General features: G+C 36.4%; 1 protein-coding gene across 1 annotated transcript in view; it reads right to left on the reverse strand.

Moving 5' to 3' along the window:
* Window positions 1-23,119, reverse strand: part of HCN3 (hyperpolarization activated cyclic nucleotide gated potassium channel 3) — a 101,429-nt gene extending 78,310 nt beyond the window's left edge. Inside the window, exon 1 of the mRNA XM_053695413.1 lies at window positions 22,932-23,119. Coding sequence (XP_053551388.1) covers window positions 22,932-23,110 — 179 coding nt within the window. The 5' untranslated portion in view covers window positions 23,111-23,119. The remainder of the gene's footprint in view (window positions 1-22,931) is intronic.
* Between the last annotated feature and the right edge of the window lie 149 nt (window positions 23,120-23,268).

The raw sequence follows: 23,268 nt of genomic DNA on the forward strand, positions 1-23,268 counted from the left end.
AGTGACCCACTGTGGCAAAGCATACAATTTTTTTTAACAACTTTCCAATTTACGTCTGTTATGAAATTTGGTTTGTTCTCTCCGCGTCATTTGTTGAAGAGTCACGCTAGGTAGGTTTATAGGAGCTTTATATTGTGAACGTGCCATTATATGGCAGCAGTGTTTGCAACTATGTATAACATCTCTCATTGTTGCAAACACTGCTGCCAGATGACAAAAGATACGTGCACGCTCCTGAGCTCACCTAGGATTACTTATTAACAAAATATACCAAGAGAACTAAGCAAAAATTATAAAAGAAGTGCATTGTAAAGTTGTTAAAAAGGTAATGTTCTCTCCAATCCATTTATTTAATTTTGATTTTACTGTCCCTTTAAGTATAGGTACTATGCATCTGATTTCGCCTCCCTTACATTCTTCAAATGTCACCTGTTGTAAAAATGAGTGTGTTTACATTTAAAGTGCACTGAGGTGTGTTTCAAATACCAATAAATTTGCCTTTTAAATAAACTCGTTCAAGTGGAGAAGAATTTAAATATAGCCAGGAGAATGCCGTGTGAGATGACTATATGACTCCTGGGTATAATTATCTTGGTATATCCTCGTTATTTTCAGATGCACGGCTGCAGTCAGGTGTAAAATCCAATGGAGATAATTACATACATAGATTTTGATGGAACGATTAACCCAACAGGTTTGTCGATTTGCTTGTCTAATTATGGCCTAGATTCCAATATTTTCAGTTTGGTTATTGTATGGCCTTGATACCAGCAGCAGTGTTCCACCTACTTTAAATTTCTGAGCTCACACACCTTCTCATCGGTGATGAGACCAGCACTAATACATAGTTCCTTCATTGGGATCAAGTAAATAAGCAAAAATACATATTTAAATGGAAACTGAACCCAATTTTTTTTCTTGCATGATCCAGATAGAGCATGCAATTTTAAGCAAACTTTGTAATTTACTCCTATTATCAATTTTTCTTTGTTCTCTTGCTATCTTTATTTGAAAAAGAAGGCATCTAAGCTATTTGTTTGGTTCAGTACCATGGAAAGCACTTGTTCATTGGTGGATACATTTATCCACCAATCAGCAAGAACAACCCAGGTTGTTCACCAAAAATGGGCCGGCATCTAAACTTACATTTTTGAAATTCAAATAAAGATACCAAGAGAATGAAGACAATTTGATAATAGGAGTAAATTAGAAAGTTGCTTAAAATTGCATGCTCTATCTGAATCATGAAAGAAAAAAATTGGGTTCAGTGTCCCTTTAACCTATTGACACCATTAGGATGTTCCATGCCATCCTAACAGCGCTATGCTTTAATGATGTTAGGACGGCATGAAACGTCTTACCATATACGGCATTCTGCAACTTCCCTCTTTAGATGTAGGCAAGGACTGGCCTGGGGGACGTGCCTAGCAGCGTAGGAGCCCCCTTGATCCCGGCCTTGAAATCACACGAACGTATCAATAATCGCATTGGCGATCGCGTGATTTTACTTTTACTAATAGAGTTTACATTTGTTACACAACTTTGTTCTGATGGGAACACTATAGCACCGCCTTAAAGGGTTTAAAAGGTATTTTTGTAGATCAGCACAGGAATCAGAAAATAAGTAGCCAATGGAGAACCAAAGTGTCATTAAAAAGATTTGTTAGTGCCGAGATTGCATGTATGTTTGATTATAGGTAGTCTCTTAAAGGGACGTAAAACCCCAACATTTTCTTTCATGGTTCAGATAGAGCATAACATTTAAAAAAAAACTTTCCAATATACTTCTGTGATCATTTATTTCCGTTTTTTTGTTATCCTTTGTTGAACAGCAGGAAGGTAAGTTCAGGAGTGTGCATGTGTTGACAGCACTATATGGCAGCAGTTTTGCAGCAATGTTATACATTAGCAAGAGCACTAGATGGCAGTACTGCTACCTACCTAGGTATATTTTCAGAAAGAAAAACATGAGAATGAAGCCAATTTGATAATTGAAGTAAATTGGAAACTTTTTTTAAAAATTGTATTCTCTATCTGAATTATGAAAGAAAAATTGGGTTTCATGTCCCTTTAATAAGCTCAAAATATGGCATGCATGCAGTTAACAATTTCCTTTCATTAGTTTATAATTAGTTCAGTATTTTAGCATTATAATGAAGTTGTATTTCTTAACACAAATTAAGCATAAATGAGATATACAGCACACATAGTTAAAAGTCAGGATATCGGAGGGCGGAGCTAGCCAGCCTGGGAGATGGCTGCTGTGTGACTGAGCTCCTGATCCCTTGCTAAGTGAGAACGTAATTGGCGATAGCCACTTTGCACTACTGGACTATAAACCCTTACGATGTGTCCCGCTTATCATGGACTTTGATTTGTAGCCCTTACTTTGCCGACCACAAAAGTTTAACCTGCACAGTCGACGCTCCAGCACACGCAGGCCCAATGCATACCGGGCCTCATCGGAAGATAACCGCACAGCTCTAGCTACCTAGGACAACAAGAATGTGAGGCTTCATAAAAGGGCAGCTCCGGTAAGATCACTGAACACATACAACACCTACCCTTTTGCAACCGGAGGCTTATACAGAGCGACGGCAGATCCGTAGCAGGCCGCATCCTGCGCTAGAGTTTGTTGCGCAACAACAACAACAAGTTTCGATGCGGTGTCCCCACAATAGCAAAAATACATCAAGGAGCGAAAAGGACAAACCAGTAAAGCACCCTCTAAAAAGGGGATATCTGAAACCAGTAGATAAGAAGCTTAAGTAGAAAGCCCACAATAACGGTAAATAGTATGAACACTACAAATACCGCATTTTATGTGCAATCACAGTGAAATCTGATTCTGAAAGTGACCATGTTCCAGATAATATCACAATACGTTCAGCTCTGTTCAGATCAATTCCATCAAAGAAGGATTTTTCTTCCATTGTAGCTGAGGTCAAGCAATGCATTAAAGAAGAAATATCAGAGCTCAAAAAGGACATATCAGATATAGGCAATAGAGTTGAGTCACTTGAAAATATACAGGACTCACAGGCGGAGGCTATCTCTGAACTCCAAAATACTATACATAAACAAGACACCACCATCAATCAGCTTGAAGATAAGATAGATGATGTGGAAAATCGCAGTAGACATCATAATATTAGGCTGCGGGGAATACCTGAGTCTATTTCACCATCTGACATCGAACAATATCTCCAGGAATTTTTCAGTGCACTTAAAAAAGAAGACACCCCCTCAAAAATCAGCTTGGACAGAGCACACAGGGCATTACGCCCCAAGCCGCTGGCTGGGCAACCACCAAGGGAGGTTATAACCCGCATCACGAATTTTCAAGAAAAAGAGGAGCTGATGAGGTTAGTCAGAGAGCAGCAACCTATTAAGTATGAAAATGCTGAAATCCAAATGTTTGCAGACCTATCACAAAGAACCCTCACAAAAAGGAGGGAGCTCAAACCGCTTACAATGCTACTGAGGAAATTTAATATCCCATATAGGTGGGGCTTCCCCTTTCACCTACAGGTCCTCTGGAAGGGGAGACGCATCACCTGCTCTTCCACTAAAGACATCCCAAACATCTGTAAAGACCTGGACATTCCAAGGCCTCAAATGGATGACACCTCCACACCTCAAGAAGATGGCACTAACCCAAGGAAAACACCACCATTGCCTCAACGGGGGGAATGGAGACAGGCCTCCCAGAGAAAAACACGTAAACCCCCACAATCAGAATCACCAACACTTGATGACAAGGGGTGATGAAACCCCAGCTTTCGTTTGGACATATCTTTGCCTGCTCACAACTCTTATGAGGAAGAAATTGACCTGAAAAAGGTTCTGGTAAACCTATATATTTTGTATCTTAGAGCTCCTAGAGCTGCTAACACGGCTTATTTAAGGTTAAGGTTAGACTGTTTATTGTTATCTGATATTGATTTTTAATGTTATTGTTCTCACTTAGTTGGGAGTATATCTCCCTATCGTTAGAGATATGTTGTTTTCACTGCTGTCTCTAACTACTGTGTTCTATTCTCTCTTCCTTTTATACCTATTACCTCCCCTCTTTCTTTCTCTATATTCCCCTCTTCTCTTATATAAGCTCAAACTGCCATTTTTGAATGCCTCAGAATGTTACGTATATCACTACATATCAGGTTCACCAACACTTTAGAATTTAATGGATAGTCGCGCACGACAAAAATTTAACATTTTCATGCAAAATACCAAAGGCCTAAATTGCCCCAATAAAAGAAGAATAGCTATTCTAGACTTGCAAAAAAGAGGAGGGCATATATTATTTCTACAGGAAACCCATTTTAGGGGGAAGTGTATCCCAAAATATTTCTCCCCGCACTACCCTCAACATTTCCACAGCACTAATCCACACAAAAAAATCAATGGGGTTAGTATTTTAATTCACAAATCGATTCCTTTTATCAAGACACAAGTTGTAGGCGATAAAGAAGGCAGGTATTTATGTCTAAAAGGCCTCCTATACGGCAAGCCAATAACTCTAATCAATGTCTACGCTCCAAACTCACACCAAGATAAATTCATAACCTCTGTAGTTGACTTAGCCCTTAAAGATGCTAGGGGGTCCCTGATAGTATCAGGAGATTTAAACTTTCCCCTTGACCCTACAGTGGACTGTTCAAACCCTATTACTAGAGCTAAAACACCAAACCTGCATAAAATCTGGCAGAAACTGAAACTTCTCGGCTTACACAATACTTGGAGATACTTTAACCCCCATAAACTAGACTTCACCTTCTTTTCTCACCCCAACCGTAACTATTCTAGACTGGACTATATTCTAGTAGACCACCTAATCCTGTCACATACCATACACTCATCCATAAGTCACACAACATGGTCGGATCACTCCCTTGTTACCTGCACCATACACTGGCCAACAGCCCCTCTCGGGGATTTCCAATGGAGACTTAATGACTCCCTTCTATTAGACCCTGCTCAAAAAGAATTATTTACGGAACATATATCCTCTTACTTCTCCATAAATGCGACTCCAGACATTGCATTGGGCACCCTCTGGGAAGCTCACAAGAGTACAATAAGAGGTGAGTTTATTAAAACTGCCGCCCAAATTAAAAGGAAAAGTCGAGAAGAGATCCATCTCTTAGCCACAGAAATTGCAGATCTAGATCTTAAACACAAATCTAACCCCGATGATAATTCCACTCTAGAACAACTCACTTCTAAATGAGAAAAACCCAATTCTATGTTACATATTAGATCACAAAAACAACTTCTACATCTACAACAAAACTTTTACCGAGAAGGAAACAAATCTGGCAGACTCCTAGCCAGGGCATTAAAACAACAACAACAAAAAACCTATATCCACACCATTAAATCGTCAGATAATAAACAGTTAGAAGACACCAAATCCATAGCCAGAGAATTCAAAAAATTCTATCACAAATTATATAACCTTTTCCCACAAAGAGACCCCCAAAACCATATATTATGTTGTAATAAATACTTAGATAATCTACCCATTCCCAAACTAAACGACGATCAACGTAAACACTTAGACCATCCCATCCAGACATCAGAAGTCCTAGAAACTATAAAACAATTAAAACAAAACAAAGCCCCGGGACCCGATGGATTTACAGGCCTATATTACAAAACTTTTGCTCTGCTACTAATCCCACATTTAACAAACTTTTTTAATTCCATAGCAGAAGAGTCACCTTTCCCTGACACCATGATGCAGGCCAATATTTTGGTTATAGCTAAACCTGGCAAACCCCCAAACACTCCGGCGAATTTTAGGCCAATATCTCTGTTGAACATAGACCTCAAACTTTATGCAAAGATATTGGCCTCCCGCCTCAACCAAATTCTACCATCCATTGTACACCAGGACCAAGTGGGTTTTATACCTCATAGAGAAGCAAGAGACAACACTGTCAAAGTTCTTAGCCTACTGGAATACGCTACTCAGACCAAGACACCGACTGTTTTTTTATCCACAGACGCTGAAAAAGCCTTTGACTGACTGGACTGGACATACTTACTTTCGACCCTACAACATTTCCATATCCCAGATTCTTTTATCCAAAAAATTCTTGCATTATACTATAACCCCACAGCACAGATCAGGATTAATGGCACCCTTTCAGAGCCCTTTGAGATTCGCAATGGCTCTAGACAGGGCTGTCCCCTCTCACCGCTTCTTTTCGTTCTTTCCCTTGAACCTCTGGCTATCAAAATACATTTAAACAACCAAATCCAAGGAATAACTTTTGCTAACCAAACACATAAATTGGCCGTCTTTGCAGACGATATCCTTTTGACCCTTACAGACCCCATAATGTCTCTACAACAAGTGATCCCTGAAATAACACAATTTGGGACAATTTCAACTTCCTAGTTAACATGACCAAATCAGAATATTTACCCCTAAATTTAACAACTCACACCCTCAATATATTGAAATCAACATGCCCCTTTAAACAACAATCTAAATTCCTGAAATACCTTGGCATTTGCATTACCCCAAAAATGTCAGATCTATGTAGATATAACTATGGTAGTCTAATCACAGAACTCCAAACCCTTACATCCCAATGGCTCCCAAAAAACATATCTTGGCTAGGTAGAATACAAGCTACAAAAATGACCCTTCTACCAAAAATCCTATATATTCTCCAGATTGTTCCAATACCAGGTACACAAAAAGATTTAGAAACCATGCAACGAATTATAAACGACTATATCTGGAAACGCAGGCCCCCACGGATAAATAAAAACACGTTTTTTAAATCCCCTACTGAAGGAGGTCTGGGTGTTCCACATCTCAGATCCTATAAACTTGCCATATCCCTACAAAGAATACATGAATGGTATAAACTAGATACATCTCCCCAGAAAAGTTGGGTGCAAATTGAATCTGACCTAGCAACGACATGTAATTTACACTCTGTCTGCTGGAATCCAGCTTTTTTTTTAACAAACACTCCATCTCATCATCCTCACTTTCCAATGGGACTTGGTCTGATTGGAAACAAATCTGCAAAACACCAAATAAAATATCATCCCGTTACTCACCCCTTACCACATTACTGTTTAACTCAGAGTTCAAACCAGGTATCACACTGGAATATAGCTCTACTGTAGACCCCCTGAAGCTCCTTCCTATCCATCTCCTACTAGATGAGGTGGGCAACATCAAAGACAAATCCCAATTGGACTTACTAGGACACCCATTCCTAACATCTTGGTTCCGTGTACACCAAATGAGACATTACATAATGTCACATAGGTTTAGAAGAGAGCTGACCTGCCCACTTACATCATATGAGCAAATATGTACTTCCCAAGTGACAGTGAAGGGAGTAATTTCCAAAATATACAAACTAGCTGTACAACATCACTACCCAGATATTCCTTCTTATACCAAAAAATGGGATAATGAGCTACATATTCATTCTTCTGCAGGGTCCTGGAAAAATAGATTCTCCAATCTTATGCACTCAGGACACTCGGCCCAAGCTAAGGAAACAAATATTAAACTAATGATGAGGTGGTACCTTTTACTCGCCAGAATTAAATACATATATAAACACTCCTCAGGATCCTGCTGGAGAGGGTGCTCTCAAGACGGTCATCTCTCTCATATTTGGTGGGATTGTGATAATATTAAAACTTACTGGATGTCTATTTTCACACATATTAACAAAATTTTAAACACCCAACTTCTACCTAGTCCAGAGCTTATAATGTTGAGCCACCCCGCTGAAATCACCTGTAAAATAAGAAAGCATCTGTTCCACATATTACTCAACGCAGCCAACCAGCTAATACCGAGAAAATGGAAGTCAGCAATCACTCCCACCATATCAGAATGGATAGCCTTGGTAGAAAAAAATCTTATGCTAGAAAGATTTCACTACTTAAAACTAAACCAATTATCACTCTACCTGGACTTGATGTTTATATGGGAATCATACAAATTCAGTAGATAGCACATGTAACATTACTTGAAGGCGCCACTACTGATTCTTGAGGGCATAAAATGACAGTATCATTAAGCTATATCCACCTTCTTTCTTTTCCTTTTCTTTTCTCTCTTTTCATTCTATTTCTATTTATTACAAAGAGCATGAGACAAAATACCACAGATATATAATCTCAAATTACATTCATGGCACTGAACTGCTGAGAATTGAACTACGGATGCCCTCCCATTTTGAAAACCTGGGAAAGTATAAACTGAATACACTTGGACTTGGATACTCTGAGGCCCCCAGGTCCTTAGCAACAATGTGTAGAGACTTGAAACCAGGGGCATCCCGAAAATTTTTTTTATTTTGTATCAATGTGCATATCAATCATGTGATTGTATTACATCTCACTTGAACTCTGCCTTTATTGTTGTTGTAATGTTGTAAAATCTAATAAAAATTAATATATAAAAAAAAAGTCAGGATATCTTTTGGTTTTCAAAAGATAAAAGGTCATGAAAGATATTTTAGAAAAATGCTGGGGGGGGGGAAACGTTTTCAGGTGGATTGCAAAACCACTGTTTGGGGGGGGGTTGTTAACAGTGGAAATGATCTGACCAGTTTACACTAGAGTGGAGTAATTTGAAAAATGTTTAAAGGGACATTAGACACTAAATAAATGATAGATAGAACGATGCATTCAAGGAAAGATTAGTCTGAGAATAACATGTAGATGTATTTTTTTAGTATCATTAGTTGTATAAATATTGACAAACTAAGTGTAAACTTTTAGTGTCTGTAAAGCAATGGGAGCTGCCATGTTGTAACTTAGGTTACTTTCTCTGTAGTGGCCAATTAGGGACAGTTATAAAAAGGACACTAGAGTGTGCAGCCAATGGCTGTGTGGAATATAACTGGTCTGCACTTCCATTTCTAACATGAACTGAAAAGCTCACAATTTCAGAATGAAATTACAGGAAAAGAGGACAAAATAAATAATGAAAGTATATTGTAGAGTTTTTTTATACATACGATTTATCATTGTATTTTGATGTTTAATTCATATTTAAAGGAATACTAAACCCACATTTTTTTTCTTGCATGATTCAGATAGAGCACACAATTTTAAGCAACTTTCTAATTTACTCCTATTATCAATTTTCATCATTCTAGTTATCTTTATTTGAAAAGCAGGAATGTAAAGCTTAGGAGCTGGACCATTTTTGGTTCAGACCCTGGGTAGCGCTTGCTGATTGGTTTCTAAATGTAGCCACCAATAAGTAAGCGCTATCCAGGGTTCTGAACCAAAAATGGTCAGGCTCCTAAGCTTTAAATTCCTGCTTTTCAAATAAAGATAGCAAGAGAACGAATAAAAAAATAATAATAGGAGTAGGATGGATATTTTGATGCCCCAGTTGCAAGAAACCATTTTGGGCAGATGACAATTTAAAAAGTCCCCCTATCGGCCTGCTAATGTCACCTTAGACTTTTCTAAAGGCTGTAGTCACTTATAACTAGAGAAGAAGGAACATGAGAATTTAGATATTCAATTATCTGTAAGATCACTTGATCTCTCTACCAATTACTTACAAACTTTATTTACTTACTGATTTAGTTATTTATTTATGTATTTACTTATTTGTATTCAGTGATGAAAGATGTGTGAGCTGCTAACTGGCTGATTGAGTGAGGTTTATTGAATCCAGACCTCTGCAAGACGATACCCTTTATATCTGAACTCACTAACAAAGTAACAAGATATCCTTTCTATCCAATCTCAATAATATAGAGCTAAGAGGCAAGCCTTTTATCTAATTACCTAAATATAGAGTGACAATGTATCCCTTCCTTCCGTACTAAGTAATAAATTAGCAATGTATCCCTTTAATCTGCTCTCAGTAATAGACTGTAACATGTTTTCCTTGTATACAAGATGTGTAATTAAGACATCTTATCTGCTCTCAACAACAAATCGCAACTGAATTTCTGCACTATTTGGTCCCATGGATATAAAAATTAACCCATTATATAGTATCAATGTAACACATGCTCTTCTTATTAATACACAATAATCGGTTCTGTGCATTTTACTCTCATTAGAGGGCCATTATACCCAAATGTTGAAACACTGGAAAGTGATGCAGCATAGCTGTAAAAAGCTGACTAGAAAATATCACCTGAACATCTATGTAAAAAAGAAAGATATTTTACCTCAAAATGTTCTAAGTATTCAAACCACATTGTAAAGGATTTTAAGCAGCAAATCAGTATGTCTGTCCCGGCACAGCGGAAGGAGCGAGCTTATGTGCACACTCATCTTATTTCCCTATTCAGTTTAAAAATGTTTACTATGAAATCTCTTGAAACTTAAGTGAAATCTCATGAGATCACAGTAAAAGAGTTCATGACCTCAGCACTGTTGATGCTGATTGGCTGCTGTTCATTTCTTCATTTTTTTTTTACCTGCAGCTGGGCAGCAGCTGAGTATAACTTTTTACACAGAACTTACTCTGCTGAGCTGAGGAAATTGTGAGGTAAAATATCTTCCTTTTTTACATCGAGATGCTCAGGTGATATTTTCCGGTCAGCTTTTTACAGTTATACTGCATCAGTTTCAAGTGACTTAGCATATGTGTATTATTTTCCATTAATACATAGGGATAACACATCATGCCTTCGATCTGATTTGAGCAATTTGCAGCACATTATACAGTTTTTGCACTCAGTAATATAAAATGAATCAATTGTTTAATATCTAATTAGTATTTATAATATACAATTAAAAATACTATACCGAATGTATAGAAATAATGTGCGCCAATCGGGTATAAAAATATTAAAAATTCAAAGAATTTTTTTTTGTGTGATTATTCCTTGTTAAAAAAAAAAAACAACAACAAAAAAATTGATGAGGAGAACCAAGTGATGTTTATGGATACCCAGTGTTGGGTGGTCTGAGTGTATTGAATGTGAAAAAGATGTGAATAATGCAAAAGATATAAGACAGTACTGTCTCTTTAAATATAAAATAGGGCCGATAAGTTGAAATTGGCCTCAAAATATAAAAGAAATTGTGCACTGGTGGTATGTGCAAATGTGTTTAGTGGCACACAGACCTATGTGAATACATATAAAATATGTGGAAACAAAAGGAATCGTATATATGTGTTCATAATATGGTGAATAATAAAACATATGGTACTGGGATATCGTGAATTGGTTTGGAAAACAATATATATATATACACAAAAAAGGCTAAATGAAAACCGTAAAACAGGAGGCGCTTTCTTTCTTTTTCTACCATATTTATAATATACACACACTATATTTTCTACTCATGTCAGCAATAAAAAGTCCTATCAGTAACATATTGCAAAAGGAGAAACCCTACTGATATAGGTGATACAAACAAGGAATAGGCAATACATCTTGTATGTTTATCTACAACACACACATGGTATTGACATAAAGGAACATAAAAGTACAAAACACGTGCGGTAAAGCCTTTTATTATTGCTCTGTTACTTGCATATATTATGTGTTTGCAAATGGGTTAAACACATAGTTAAAGGGACAGTACACTGTAAAATTGTTTTTCCATAAATGTATTTTAATTGACTTGTTATACCAACTGCAGAGTATAAAATATTTGAGAAATTGCATTTTCGGGTTTATTTGTGTATCTGAAGTAGCTGGTTTTGTGCTTTGAAACCACAGCCTATTACAATGGGTTGAGCTTCAGGTAATAACAGATCTCATTATGTTATCACTTTTATGTACACAGACTTGCTTCCTTATCTTATATTTGTCTGGAACACCAAAGCTCAATACATAGAGAGAATAATGGAAATGTATCATTTTATTACTTAACTATCATGCCCCCCACTGAGGGTGTAATCTCTTCTGCTGGCTGTGTTTACTTAGGCTTGTCAATAGCGTATACGCCAGTTTCAAAACTTTCAGTATAGGTTGGGAAACCACAAGCTAAATCAGCTATTTCAAATGCTGAAATATGAGTAAAGGAGCTACTTGCAACCAATTTAATACACTTTAGCAGGTAAAAAGGATCATTGGGAATAATTTAAAGGGGAGAAAGTTTTTGGGTGAACTGTCCCTTTAAAGGGACATTGCACTGTGTTTTCTGTCTCTCATTTAACATGTTCCCAGTGATCCGTTTTACCTGTTTTAGTTAAAGGGACATGAAACCCAAAATGTTTCTTTCATTATTCAGATAGACAATACAATTTAAAAAAAAAATCCAATTTACTTCTATTATCAAATTTGCTTCATTCTTATGTTGTCTTTGTTGAAGAGATACCTAGGTAGGTAGCGTGCACATGCCTGGAGCACTACATGACAGGAAGTAGCGCTACGATCAAGTCCAGATGGAGCTTGAGGGCCTGTGTTTCTGGCGAGCCTGCTCTGAGCAGGCGGACAGACATTGCTGCAATTTAACCCGATCAAGTACAATTTAACCCGATCGAGTACGATCGGGTTAATTGACACCTCCTGCTGGTGGCCGATAGGCCACAAATCTGCAGGGGGCTGCGTTGCACCAGCAGCTCTTGTGAGCTGCTGGTGCAATGCTGAATACGGAGAGCGTATTGCTCTCCGCATTCAGCGAGGTCTGGCGGACCTGATCCGCACTGTCAGATCAGGTCCGCCAGACCTTTGATAAATATCCCCCCTAATGTATAACATTGCTGCAAAACTGCTGCCATATAGTTTTGCAGACACATGCACACTTCTATGCTTACAGCCCTGCTTTTCAACAAAGGATTAAAAGAAAACAAAGAAAATTTAATAAAATAAGTAAATTGGAATGTTATTGAAAATTGTATGTTCTATCTGAATCATGAAAGAAAAACTTTGGGTTTTATGTCCCTTTAATTACATTTTTAAAGATAGTTCCTTTACCTTGAATTTATCATTTGAAATAGCTGCTTTTGTCTGTTGTATCCGCACCTATACTGAAAATGTCATTACTGGTTATAGAAAATGTATGTAAACAAGAAGGCTTAGAAAAAAAACACACTTCCAGGGAGAGATAATGATAAAAAACAAGCAAACTCAGCAGCATGGAGAGAAATCATCTGATTATTTTACTGATCATTATAATCTGAAGAAGGTGTCTTTCCTCAATATTAAGCATATTAGCCACCTCCTCCTAATGAGGTACACAGTTCTCAAGGTTAAAATTGCCTTTGAAACAATCCCTGAGGGGTCTCGTGATACTGACAAGACATCTTATAGAATCTTGCAAGACCAGAGAGCTTTAGAGAATTAGGCCCTAAGTGTTGGTCTCACTGTGTATATTAAGGTAAGGATTGTGTGTAACTATAGATAAATAAGCTAATTTGGTCTGCTTTCCCTGCAAACTCAGCCAATTTCATTGAGTTTTCAATTAACAGAAGCAGCTATTTCATATACAAAAATATACTGGAAGGAGTTATGTCCAATACATTTTATACTTTGAAGCTAGTATAACAAGTAGTTGGAAAGACATTTAGGGGAAACCAACTTTACAGTATACTCTCCCTTTAAGTTCAATTCCAGAGCAGCAATGCAAAACTTAGACTTAGCTAAACACATCTGGTGAGCCAATGAAAATAGGCATATGTGTGTAGCCACCAATCCCTAGCTTTCAGTAGCACTTTGCTGCTCCCGAGTCAATATAATTGTGCTTTTCAACAAAGGATAGCAAGAGGTTAAATTTGGTAACGGAGGTAAATTGTAAAGTATCTTAAAACAGAATTCTCTGAATCATGAATGTTCAATTTTGACTTTTACATCTCATTAAAAGCTTTCATATGTTAAAAAAAATTGCTTTCGGAATTATAGATATTATAGATACTGACACATTTGCTTTGAATGTTTAAAAAATAGTCAAACACATTGTTCTGTTTTTTGTTATAAAGTTCACTATTATCAATTGCATCCACAGCAAAATCTTTTTAAAAAACAATAAAGCAACATGCAAACATACTATATATAAATATACACACACATGCATTGATAACCTAATTCAGACATCCTCAAACTTGGCCCTCCAGAGCTTTTGGAACTACATTTCTCCATGATGCTCAGCCAGCTGATATGCTGGCTGAGCATCATGGGAAATGTAGTTCCAAAACCTCTGGAGGGCCAAGTTTGAGGCTGTCTGATCTAACGCCTCATAAAAAAGCATGAACAGGAGTTGTCCTTGTCAGCCAGTGAACAGTAGAGTCCCATGGCCCAGTTATACATAATCATGCCCTTCCTGTTTTTCCTTAAAGGGACATAAAACCCACATTTTTTTCTGTCATGATTTAGAAAGAGCATGCAATTTTAAACAACTTTCCAATTTACTTCTTTTATTTAATTTGCTTCCTTCTCTTGTTATCCATTGCTGAAAGGTGTATCCAGGTAAGCTCAGGAGCAGCAAAGAACCTAGGTTCTAGCTACTGATTGGTGGCTGCATATATATATATATACCAATTGACATTGGCTCACCCATGTGTTCAGTTAAAAACCAGTAGAACATTGATTCTCCTTTAACAAATAATACCAAGAGAATGAAGCAAATTTAATAATAGAAATACATTTGAAAGTTGTTTAAAATTGTATATTCTACCTAAATCATGAAATAATTTTTGGGGGTTTCATGTCCCTTTAAAGAGCTTTTACTTGACCCTTTTTTATGCTAAAAGTTATTTGTATTATGTTTATCTGTTGTATTCATATAGAAGAAAATATTTAATTAATGTGTCTTTATTTTGACATACTGCTTATCCTACTAATTTCACTATGATACAATTCAATTTAGCAGGATATATTGGTGTAAACCTTTGTATTATCTCTGCCATCATCATCAAGAAAGATGGATAAGAGAAAAAAAGTTTAAACACTGTGGTGCCAATTACTTTATAGAAACTAGAGTACTTTTTATAAACTAAAGCTTTAAACTTAAATCTTCAATATTACATATTTACTGTTTAACATTCTTTTAGTGCAGTATCTGTGATATAGGGCAAGATTTATCATGAGGCGAATGCCCCGATCGCTTGAAGACTCACTCATTCGAGCCTGCAACTGATATTTATTAAGCAGCGGTTTAAACCGCTGCTTCATAATCTCTCTCCACCAAACTGAAGTTGGCAGATGAAAATCACACAGATTCATTCAACCGGGCTAATTGACAAGCCTTACTCTCACGCAATGGGTGAGGGTAATAAATATGGGGAACATATCCGCTCTATAATTTGTGATCCAGTGCGGACAGGTTCACAACTTGTGAATCTTGTGAACATTGATAAATCTTGCCCTTCTGCATCAGGGCAACATTTATCGCATACGATTGGTTCTAGTGAAATGCTTGTGCAATGATAAATGCCGACAGAATATGCTGTCTGCATTTATCGATGTGCGGCGGACATGATCGCTACAGCGGATCATGTCCGTCTGCACATTAATAAATCGCCCCCTTAGTGTTGGCAAAAGTGTGCGGCTATATTGACACCTTGAGTTTGGGTGTTTCATGTCAGTACATCTGATTTTAACGCCAATAGGTCCACTTATGTATTAGTGTGTATGGATAATAATTCTGTCTGAATATTAAAGATAATATATTCACAATTATACATTGGCTAATATATATCTGCTGTTTGATCTCATGTTTAACTGATGATAATATTGATATAGTCAGATCCTAATAAGGAGTTAAATGGCTTATGTATGATTCAAAAGAGTGCTTTTGTGATATTATTGAATACTATGAAATTATTTTTTATATTTTTTTAATTTTTTATATTTTTCTATAAAAGGGGGGTGACAGTGCAATGCGTGTGCAGTATTTCATACCATGGGGTGATGAATAAGAAAATATTATTTGTATAAAGGGGGAGGGACTTGCTGTAAGTGTGCTGTATATCTTGCCATAGGGTGATGGATAAAGGGTCAAGTGTAAATATGTACATAATAGACATCATTTTTATATATATTTTTATATTAAGGTGCGCTATGTAACCAAAATAACTTATCATTGGTGCTGATATGCTAAAAAAAGTTTTTCAAGGATAAATCATAATCAGATGAAAAACGTGCAAAAAAACATGATGTGGATAGGTGGTGCATAATGAAAATGTTAAAAGAATGTTTGTCCTGCAGAATTCCAGGAGAGATACAATTTGTGAAAAAAAAGTAAAAAGGATATAGTGTGAATATTGTGCCTTCATGATTGCACTTTGTATAAATATGTAGTTTTTATTTTGTCAGTGTGCCTCATGTGCCGACCTTGGTATTTTATGCTATTCTGATTGACCATTGATATTATGTTCTTTCTGTATTATGTAGTTGTATACATACAAATGATCATTAGTCGATATATAGTGCCAAGTGCTACATATCTGGTTTAAATATATGGTATTATCATATATTATCGACAGAATAGAGGATGTTATTTATAAATATACATTATAATTATTGTTATACTTTATTCCAAAAGATTTGACACTGTTATCATTTATTCCAACAGGTTTGACAATGCATTCCATTTTTATTAGTGTTTGCTCATGTTCCCTCCTCTTATACATAGAGTGGCGTGTTGGATTACTGCAAATTTGAAAGTGTCATTATAGCTGTTATGTCTATTATAAAAGTGTCTTGCTTCACTAGTTATAATTTTGCCCTTTTCCATTACTTTTTTGGCATTGCGTATGACTCTGCTCTGTTCCATTATTTGCGTTCTTATCTGTCTTGTTGTCATACCAGCATATAACAAATTACATGGGCATTTTAGTACATATATTACTCCTTCAGAAGTTCAGGAGAAATGTGATGTTAAGAGATGTACTTTGTCATATTTGTCCCGAATTTCTTTTAGCTTACCTAGATAAGCCTTTCAGCAAAGGATAACAAGAGAAGAAACAAATTAAATAATAGAAGTAAATTGGAAAGTTGTTTAAAATTGTATGCTCTATCTGAATTATGAATGTCTATTTATGACTTAACTGTCCCTTTAAAGGTCATTTAAATATGAATATTGCTGAAAATGTTCTTTTCATATTTTCAGCAATATAGTAAACCCATATTTTTTTTCTTTCATGATTCATACAGAGCATGCAATTGCAAGCAACATTCTAATTTACTAGTATTATGAATTTTGCTTTGTTCTCTTGCTATCTTTATTTGAAAAAGCAAGAATGAAAGCTTGCTTAAAAGTGCATGCTCTATCTGAATCATGAAAGAAAATATTTGGATTTACTATCCTTTTAACTGCAAAGAGTTCCAATGCACTAATATCTAAGTCTATATATGTGTACATATGCATTTATGTTTTTATATGTGTATATGTCTGTAAATATATATATATACACACATAAATACAGATGTACACATATATAGACACACACACATATATATACGTATATAACACCTGAGATCTCATATCTTTCAGACCTTATAACTTTTGTGTGCAATATTTTTTTAAACTTTTTTTTATTAGATAGTTATTATGAGTGTAACTGTACTTTGTAATGTATTTTTCATGTGCTTTGTGCAACTTTTTTGTATTGCGAAACAGTTAACCAGAGCTCTGAAGTCGCAGTAATCGTTCTAGCGCAAATCGCTGTTGCACTCAAGCGATAGAATTTACTTTCAACTCATAATACCAGCGGTAAGCCTGACAAGCGCCAACCCCTGAATAAACCCCTAATCAATTGCTTTCCGCTTGTAATCTGGTCCAATATAGATTAACATATTATTCCTTATGTATGCTGTCAGTATTAATAATGTGTCTACATTTTGTGCCCTAAGTAAAATAGATTAAAATATTTTTATACAATTATTTCCTTTTATTTGATCATATAGTACTAAGGTATATTTTTGTATCAGTTTTTCACATTAAAGGGACAGTCAAGTCAAAATTAAATTTTCATGATTTCTATAAGGAATGCAATTTTAAAGAATTTTCCAATTTACTTTTATAATCAAACTTGCTTTGTTCTCTTTGTATCCTTTGTTGAAAGCTAAACCTAGGTAGGCTCAAGTGCTAAGTCCTACAAGGCCGCTTCTTATCTCAGTGTATTTTGACAGTTTTTCACAGCTAGACAGTGCTATTTATTATGGGCCATACAGATAACATTGTGCTCATTCCCGTGGAGTTATTTATGAGTCTGCAAGTCTGTCAAAAGAACTGATATAAGGGGATAGTCTGCAGAGGCTTAGATACCAGATAATCACAGAGGAAAAAATTGTATTATAATATAACAGTGTTGGTAATGCAAAACTGGGGAATTTGTAACAAAAGGGATTATTTATTTTTTAAACAATAACAAAGTATAATTCATACTATGTACCACCTTGCAATAAAAAAGTAGCAGTATAAATCTTATCTTTTCTTCCCAGTTTATGCTTTGTGTTCTCAGTAAAATAGTATAACAAAGTATGCATTCTAACTAAGCTAAGGAATAATTCTACTAGTAGTAGAACCAATAAAAGCCTCATGCTGTAACAAAAAATGCTGTCCGTTTGTTCTCGGTGAAATACTACATCATATTTTTCTGTTCTCAGTAGAATATAGTAAAACAATAGTAAAATGTAACTCTTTATTCTATCTGTCTATTCTCTTTGCTACAAAGTAACAAGATGTAGCATCTGTTGTTACTGTGTAACATGTAAATAATCTCTTCTAAACATTATTGGCTATAAAAGTTCCCCTCTTTAAACTTGTGCATATCTCTGCTTCAATGTGGTTTGTAGCATTAATTGTCCTAAACAACTTTAAATTCGCACATACAGTATATGTGTATGTTCATTCATGCATATGTGTATGTATATTCCCCTTGGCCCTATGTATTTATGCTTCTCAAACATACACACAAACACACAACCAAATACATACAGGAGTGGAAAAATATCATTATTATTTACAAGTCAGAGGGAAAAAAATACTAGTCCAGAGAGAATGGTAAATATTCTCTGGACTAGTACCAAAACAAAAATATACCTTACCTGGAAACTATCTAGTTGACCCATTTTTATGGCCAGGAGCTGTCATTTGCCCCATTTCCCACCAACCCAAACCTTATGTTCCTTTTCTTACAATCAGTAATGTACACAGTTCAAAAATTTGCCCCCTAAAGATATATGAAACAGTGCTAATCTAGTAAAAAAATATGTTAAATCAAATTAAACATAAACAGATTGTTAAAAAAACAGCAAACAACTTACTTGTTTTCTTGCAAAATGACACTTAGAAATTCTCAGTGCAGCCACTGCCTGCAGCTAGATAATGGAGCAGACATGCTGAGAACTAAAGTTGCATTCAGTCTCTTCTGAGCATGGAAAGAAACTGACTTCCTGTTTCTCTAGCATTCACTAATCTGTAACCCAGCTCATGTTGCTCTAGAAGTTTTATATAATCAAGCTAAATATGTGTTCCTGTAGAGACGTCAGCCCCCTTGTGGAGCTGTGACAGGAAGTAATGGAAACTGCACAAATGAAGTTAAAAAAAAGACATAACCGTTAAAATCCTTTTGAAATGATAAATAATACATATGATAAATCTATTAAGTATAAGCCACTACTTAGTTTTTTTTTTATTATTACAACAATGAAACTGAGTGTTTTATATCCCTTTAATCTCTTTTTGTCTTTGCTTATATTTCACTAGATAGTGGTGGCACTTACCTAATTCTCACTGTGGCAACTTGTGGACAGGCTACTCATCCAAATATGGCCGTGACCTTTTTGAAATGTCTGTTACCAGTGAACCATGAAGTTGTCCTTCTTGGAAAGGTCACCTATTTGGCCTACCTCTGGGGCTGTCTCTGCATTCTGACATATAAAGTGAGCTGCAGAGCACCAAGTATAGATTTCACAAAAGGTTTTAGTCACCTATATTTCTGTTTGTGAAACATATTTTTGCAAATGGGCCAATCTCCTGTGTGCATAATATATTTTTACCTTCTTGTCATGTAACATATATCATTACTGTGTGGACAGCATTTCTTTCCATCCCTAGGTACATTTTCCTCAGCCTATTTGTAAATAAGTATATCTTATTGGTAAACAATATATTTACCCTAAATCTTCATAATCAGTTATCTTCCTCTAAGAAAACAGATTAATTTTGGTAGCAATCTAATTAAATCAAACTATGACCCTGTGGCCCAACCTACCCTTTCAAGGGAGGATATAGGTTCATATAACTCCCCACCTCCTGTGTATACACCATAGCACTCTTTTTCCTTCTCAGTATAATATCTAATCACCTGCTTCTTTGTATATAAAACATAAAACATATTTCTCACTCACCCATGTACAGGAATGTATTTATCATTTGACACATTAGGTGTGCATTCACACCAGTACAATCTATTCCTTGTTGTCTTATATCTGGTGTGCTATAAATCTGAGGCACCAGGGACCTTTTTAATACATAAATGGAGTATAAACAGGTGTGTACAAGAATAACTTGTTTGTAGGAAAACCATAGACTATAGACCCACCATAAACATAGAACTACAACATATAATCCCATTTTCATGTGATTTGACATATCTTCCTTTTAAAATTAATTTATGTTCCCTTCGTGTTTCTGCTTCCTTCTGTGAATAGAACAGAACTGTCCAGCCTCTTTCATATTTCTCCCCCTAACTACTGAGTATAAAGCAATCCTCTAGTCTTTGTCATTCAGATGGTTTAGCACCCTGGACAGCAGCTGCAATACTAGTCTGCAAACATGTCAGCAGCAGTTAACTACATCATGGACAAGAAAATAGACAGAGAGACAGAAAGATAGATAAATAGATAGATAGATGGATGGATGATGGATAGATAGATGGATAGCTAGATAGATCTTCTCCTCCTGTATAAATCTGTATTAATATGGTATATTTAGTATTTTTGTATGTATCTGCATTTTTCCTATAAATTGGTTTCTTCATTCCTACTCATGAATTCAGCCCTATGAATGTATTATGTTATGTTTGTTATAAAGCAGCAATGCATAATAGTGCTCAAATGGAAGACAATGGAAAATGATTGATACTTCAGGGTATATGGGAATTTAAAACAAAGAGGTACCAGGTTTTCCCCGCTACATCTTAGAGATACAAGATTGTGAAGATGTGTGTATGTTGTGTGTCATGGGCATATGGCACAGGGGGGAAGGCAAATGCCCCATTCTTGCATTTTTACTCTTTATATCTGAGCATATCTACTCAACAGGGTCACTCTAATGAGCCACCATTCCTCCCTGGCCTACTTAAACACTAATCTCTTTATGCTTGTGGAGAAGATTTCCGAGGCTTATGCCTTCTGTATTGGTATAATTTACACAGAATTAATTATCATCTTCCAGTGGTGTGTATGAGTATCCAGATGTTACCCCTCCTCAGTTAACATACAGAGTGTATGTCACATGGACTAGAGTCATAACACCAGAAACAGCAAAACAAGGCCTGCGGACACCTGCAGCTATATTAGTGGCAGAAAAATCTGTATTTAGCTGTATACCTATACTCTACAGGTCAATGTTTAGCTGTAAGCAAACGCACATCCAGTATAAATGTGCATATACTGTAGAACAATTTGTAAGAACTGCAGAGTCATAATATATAGTACTTTTAATATGTATGCCCATTATTTACCAGCCCAGAACAAGGTAAGTTTGAATGATGATTTGAATGTGGCTACACAGAGGGCGTACTGTACAGGAGAGTTCAGTGTTGTATACCTGTAGGAAGAGTATTATGCGTCAGTAGGTACAGCACTGTGAACTTCTATGGAATATAATTGTGTATTTTGTTTATTAGCACCATTATGTAGCGAACTGTACATATATATTCACATTGTCAGTCTCTAAACATAAACAATGCACATTGATACAGAGTATTATGGTTCATTGTGAACAACAGTGTAAATGATGTGCAGAGCATTATATTTATACTATGTAGATACATGTGTCAGTTTGTGTGTACTGGTATGCAGAGCAATATGCACCTGTATGCTGAACACTGTGTTTTAAATATTTTGAATGCATAGCTATGTTAAGACAGTGAATAATATTAAGAGAATTGTGTGTCATATCCTGAGCATGTTCATTATCTCTAAGCAAAGCATTTTATCTTTACCACATGCCCAAGCATTTACGAACAATTCATACTGTAGGTTATCTTGCTTCCTTGTGGACTGTGGGAATCTGGCTTTCCATAATGAGATATATTTTATTTATCTGTCTTGGCCTATGCAAAGAGTTTATCAAGGATATGGCACCAAATCCCAAAGAATGTAGCTCTGCTGATTAGGAAGGACCAATTAATGACAACTGATGCTAGTATATGAATAGGCCAAGTATTGTCTGACAGATTAAGTCTTATCTAACACCTATAAGAAACTGTAGTGTCCCATGGGATGAGCTGATTCATCTCTTCTGATGAAAACCACAAGTAAAAATAGCATATTCACACAATGTCCTCTATTTAACCTCTTATTTTTAGTTTAATCAAACACAAGGTCTGGTTGTGGCAAGCCTCCAATGAGGTAACTATACATGCATTTGCAACTAAATAGCACACCCTAAACTCTTCAATCATCACACCCAATTTGAATGGTCACCTGGTTCTCAGATCCCCTATATAGCTTCCACCCCAAAACAAACACATAAATATATACACCTGACCTCACTACCCCATATGTCTCCTTGTTTCTCCCGGTCATCTCTACCACTCAAAAATTCATGGGGTCTCAACCCTTCCTCCAAACACATGTACCTGTCATAACAATATCGGTCCACTCTCACATTATTTCCCCCTGACATTCGCTCTCTTATAACCGTACCGCATACATCCCTTACATTTGTGTCCCCATTTAATAAACACGAAGTGAATTTTTGATCCAACACAGTCCCAGTCCCCACAGACATTGCTCAATGGTACAACTGGCACTTCACCACAAAGTGGAACTGACCTGAAGTCGCTGTAAGGGTGGATAATCCAAGAACCTGCTGATTTAACCCTTTGTTGCTCGATTTCTACAGCCTTGTGACTCCCAAACATCCGCAGCGAGAATTTGTTAACCGCCGGTTGCAAGAGGGCACCAAACTGCCTCTGCATGAAGGTCCCACCAGGGTCCTCATCCGACCCCATCTGCTCCGGAGCTTCCGACTTGGAAAGCAGAGAACTAAGTGCTTGGTTAGACGCATACTGGTTTGTCTCAGTGGCCGGAGGCTGACTTGGTTCAGAGGCTGGGATCTGGCTGAATTCCGCTATGGTAGGTTGGCTAGGCTCTGGGGCAGAAGGCTTAG

This window comes from Bombina bombina, chromosome 1, assembly GCF_027579735.1.
Source record: "Bombina bombina isolate aBomBom1 chromosome 1, aBomBom1.pri, whole genome shotgun sequence".
In the NCBI taxonomy this organism is placed as follows: domain Eukaryota; kingdom Metazoa; phylum Chordata; class Amphibia; order Anura; family Bombinatoridae; genus Bombina; species Bombina bombina.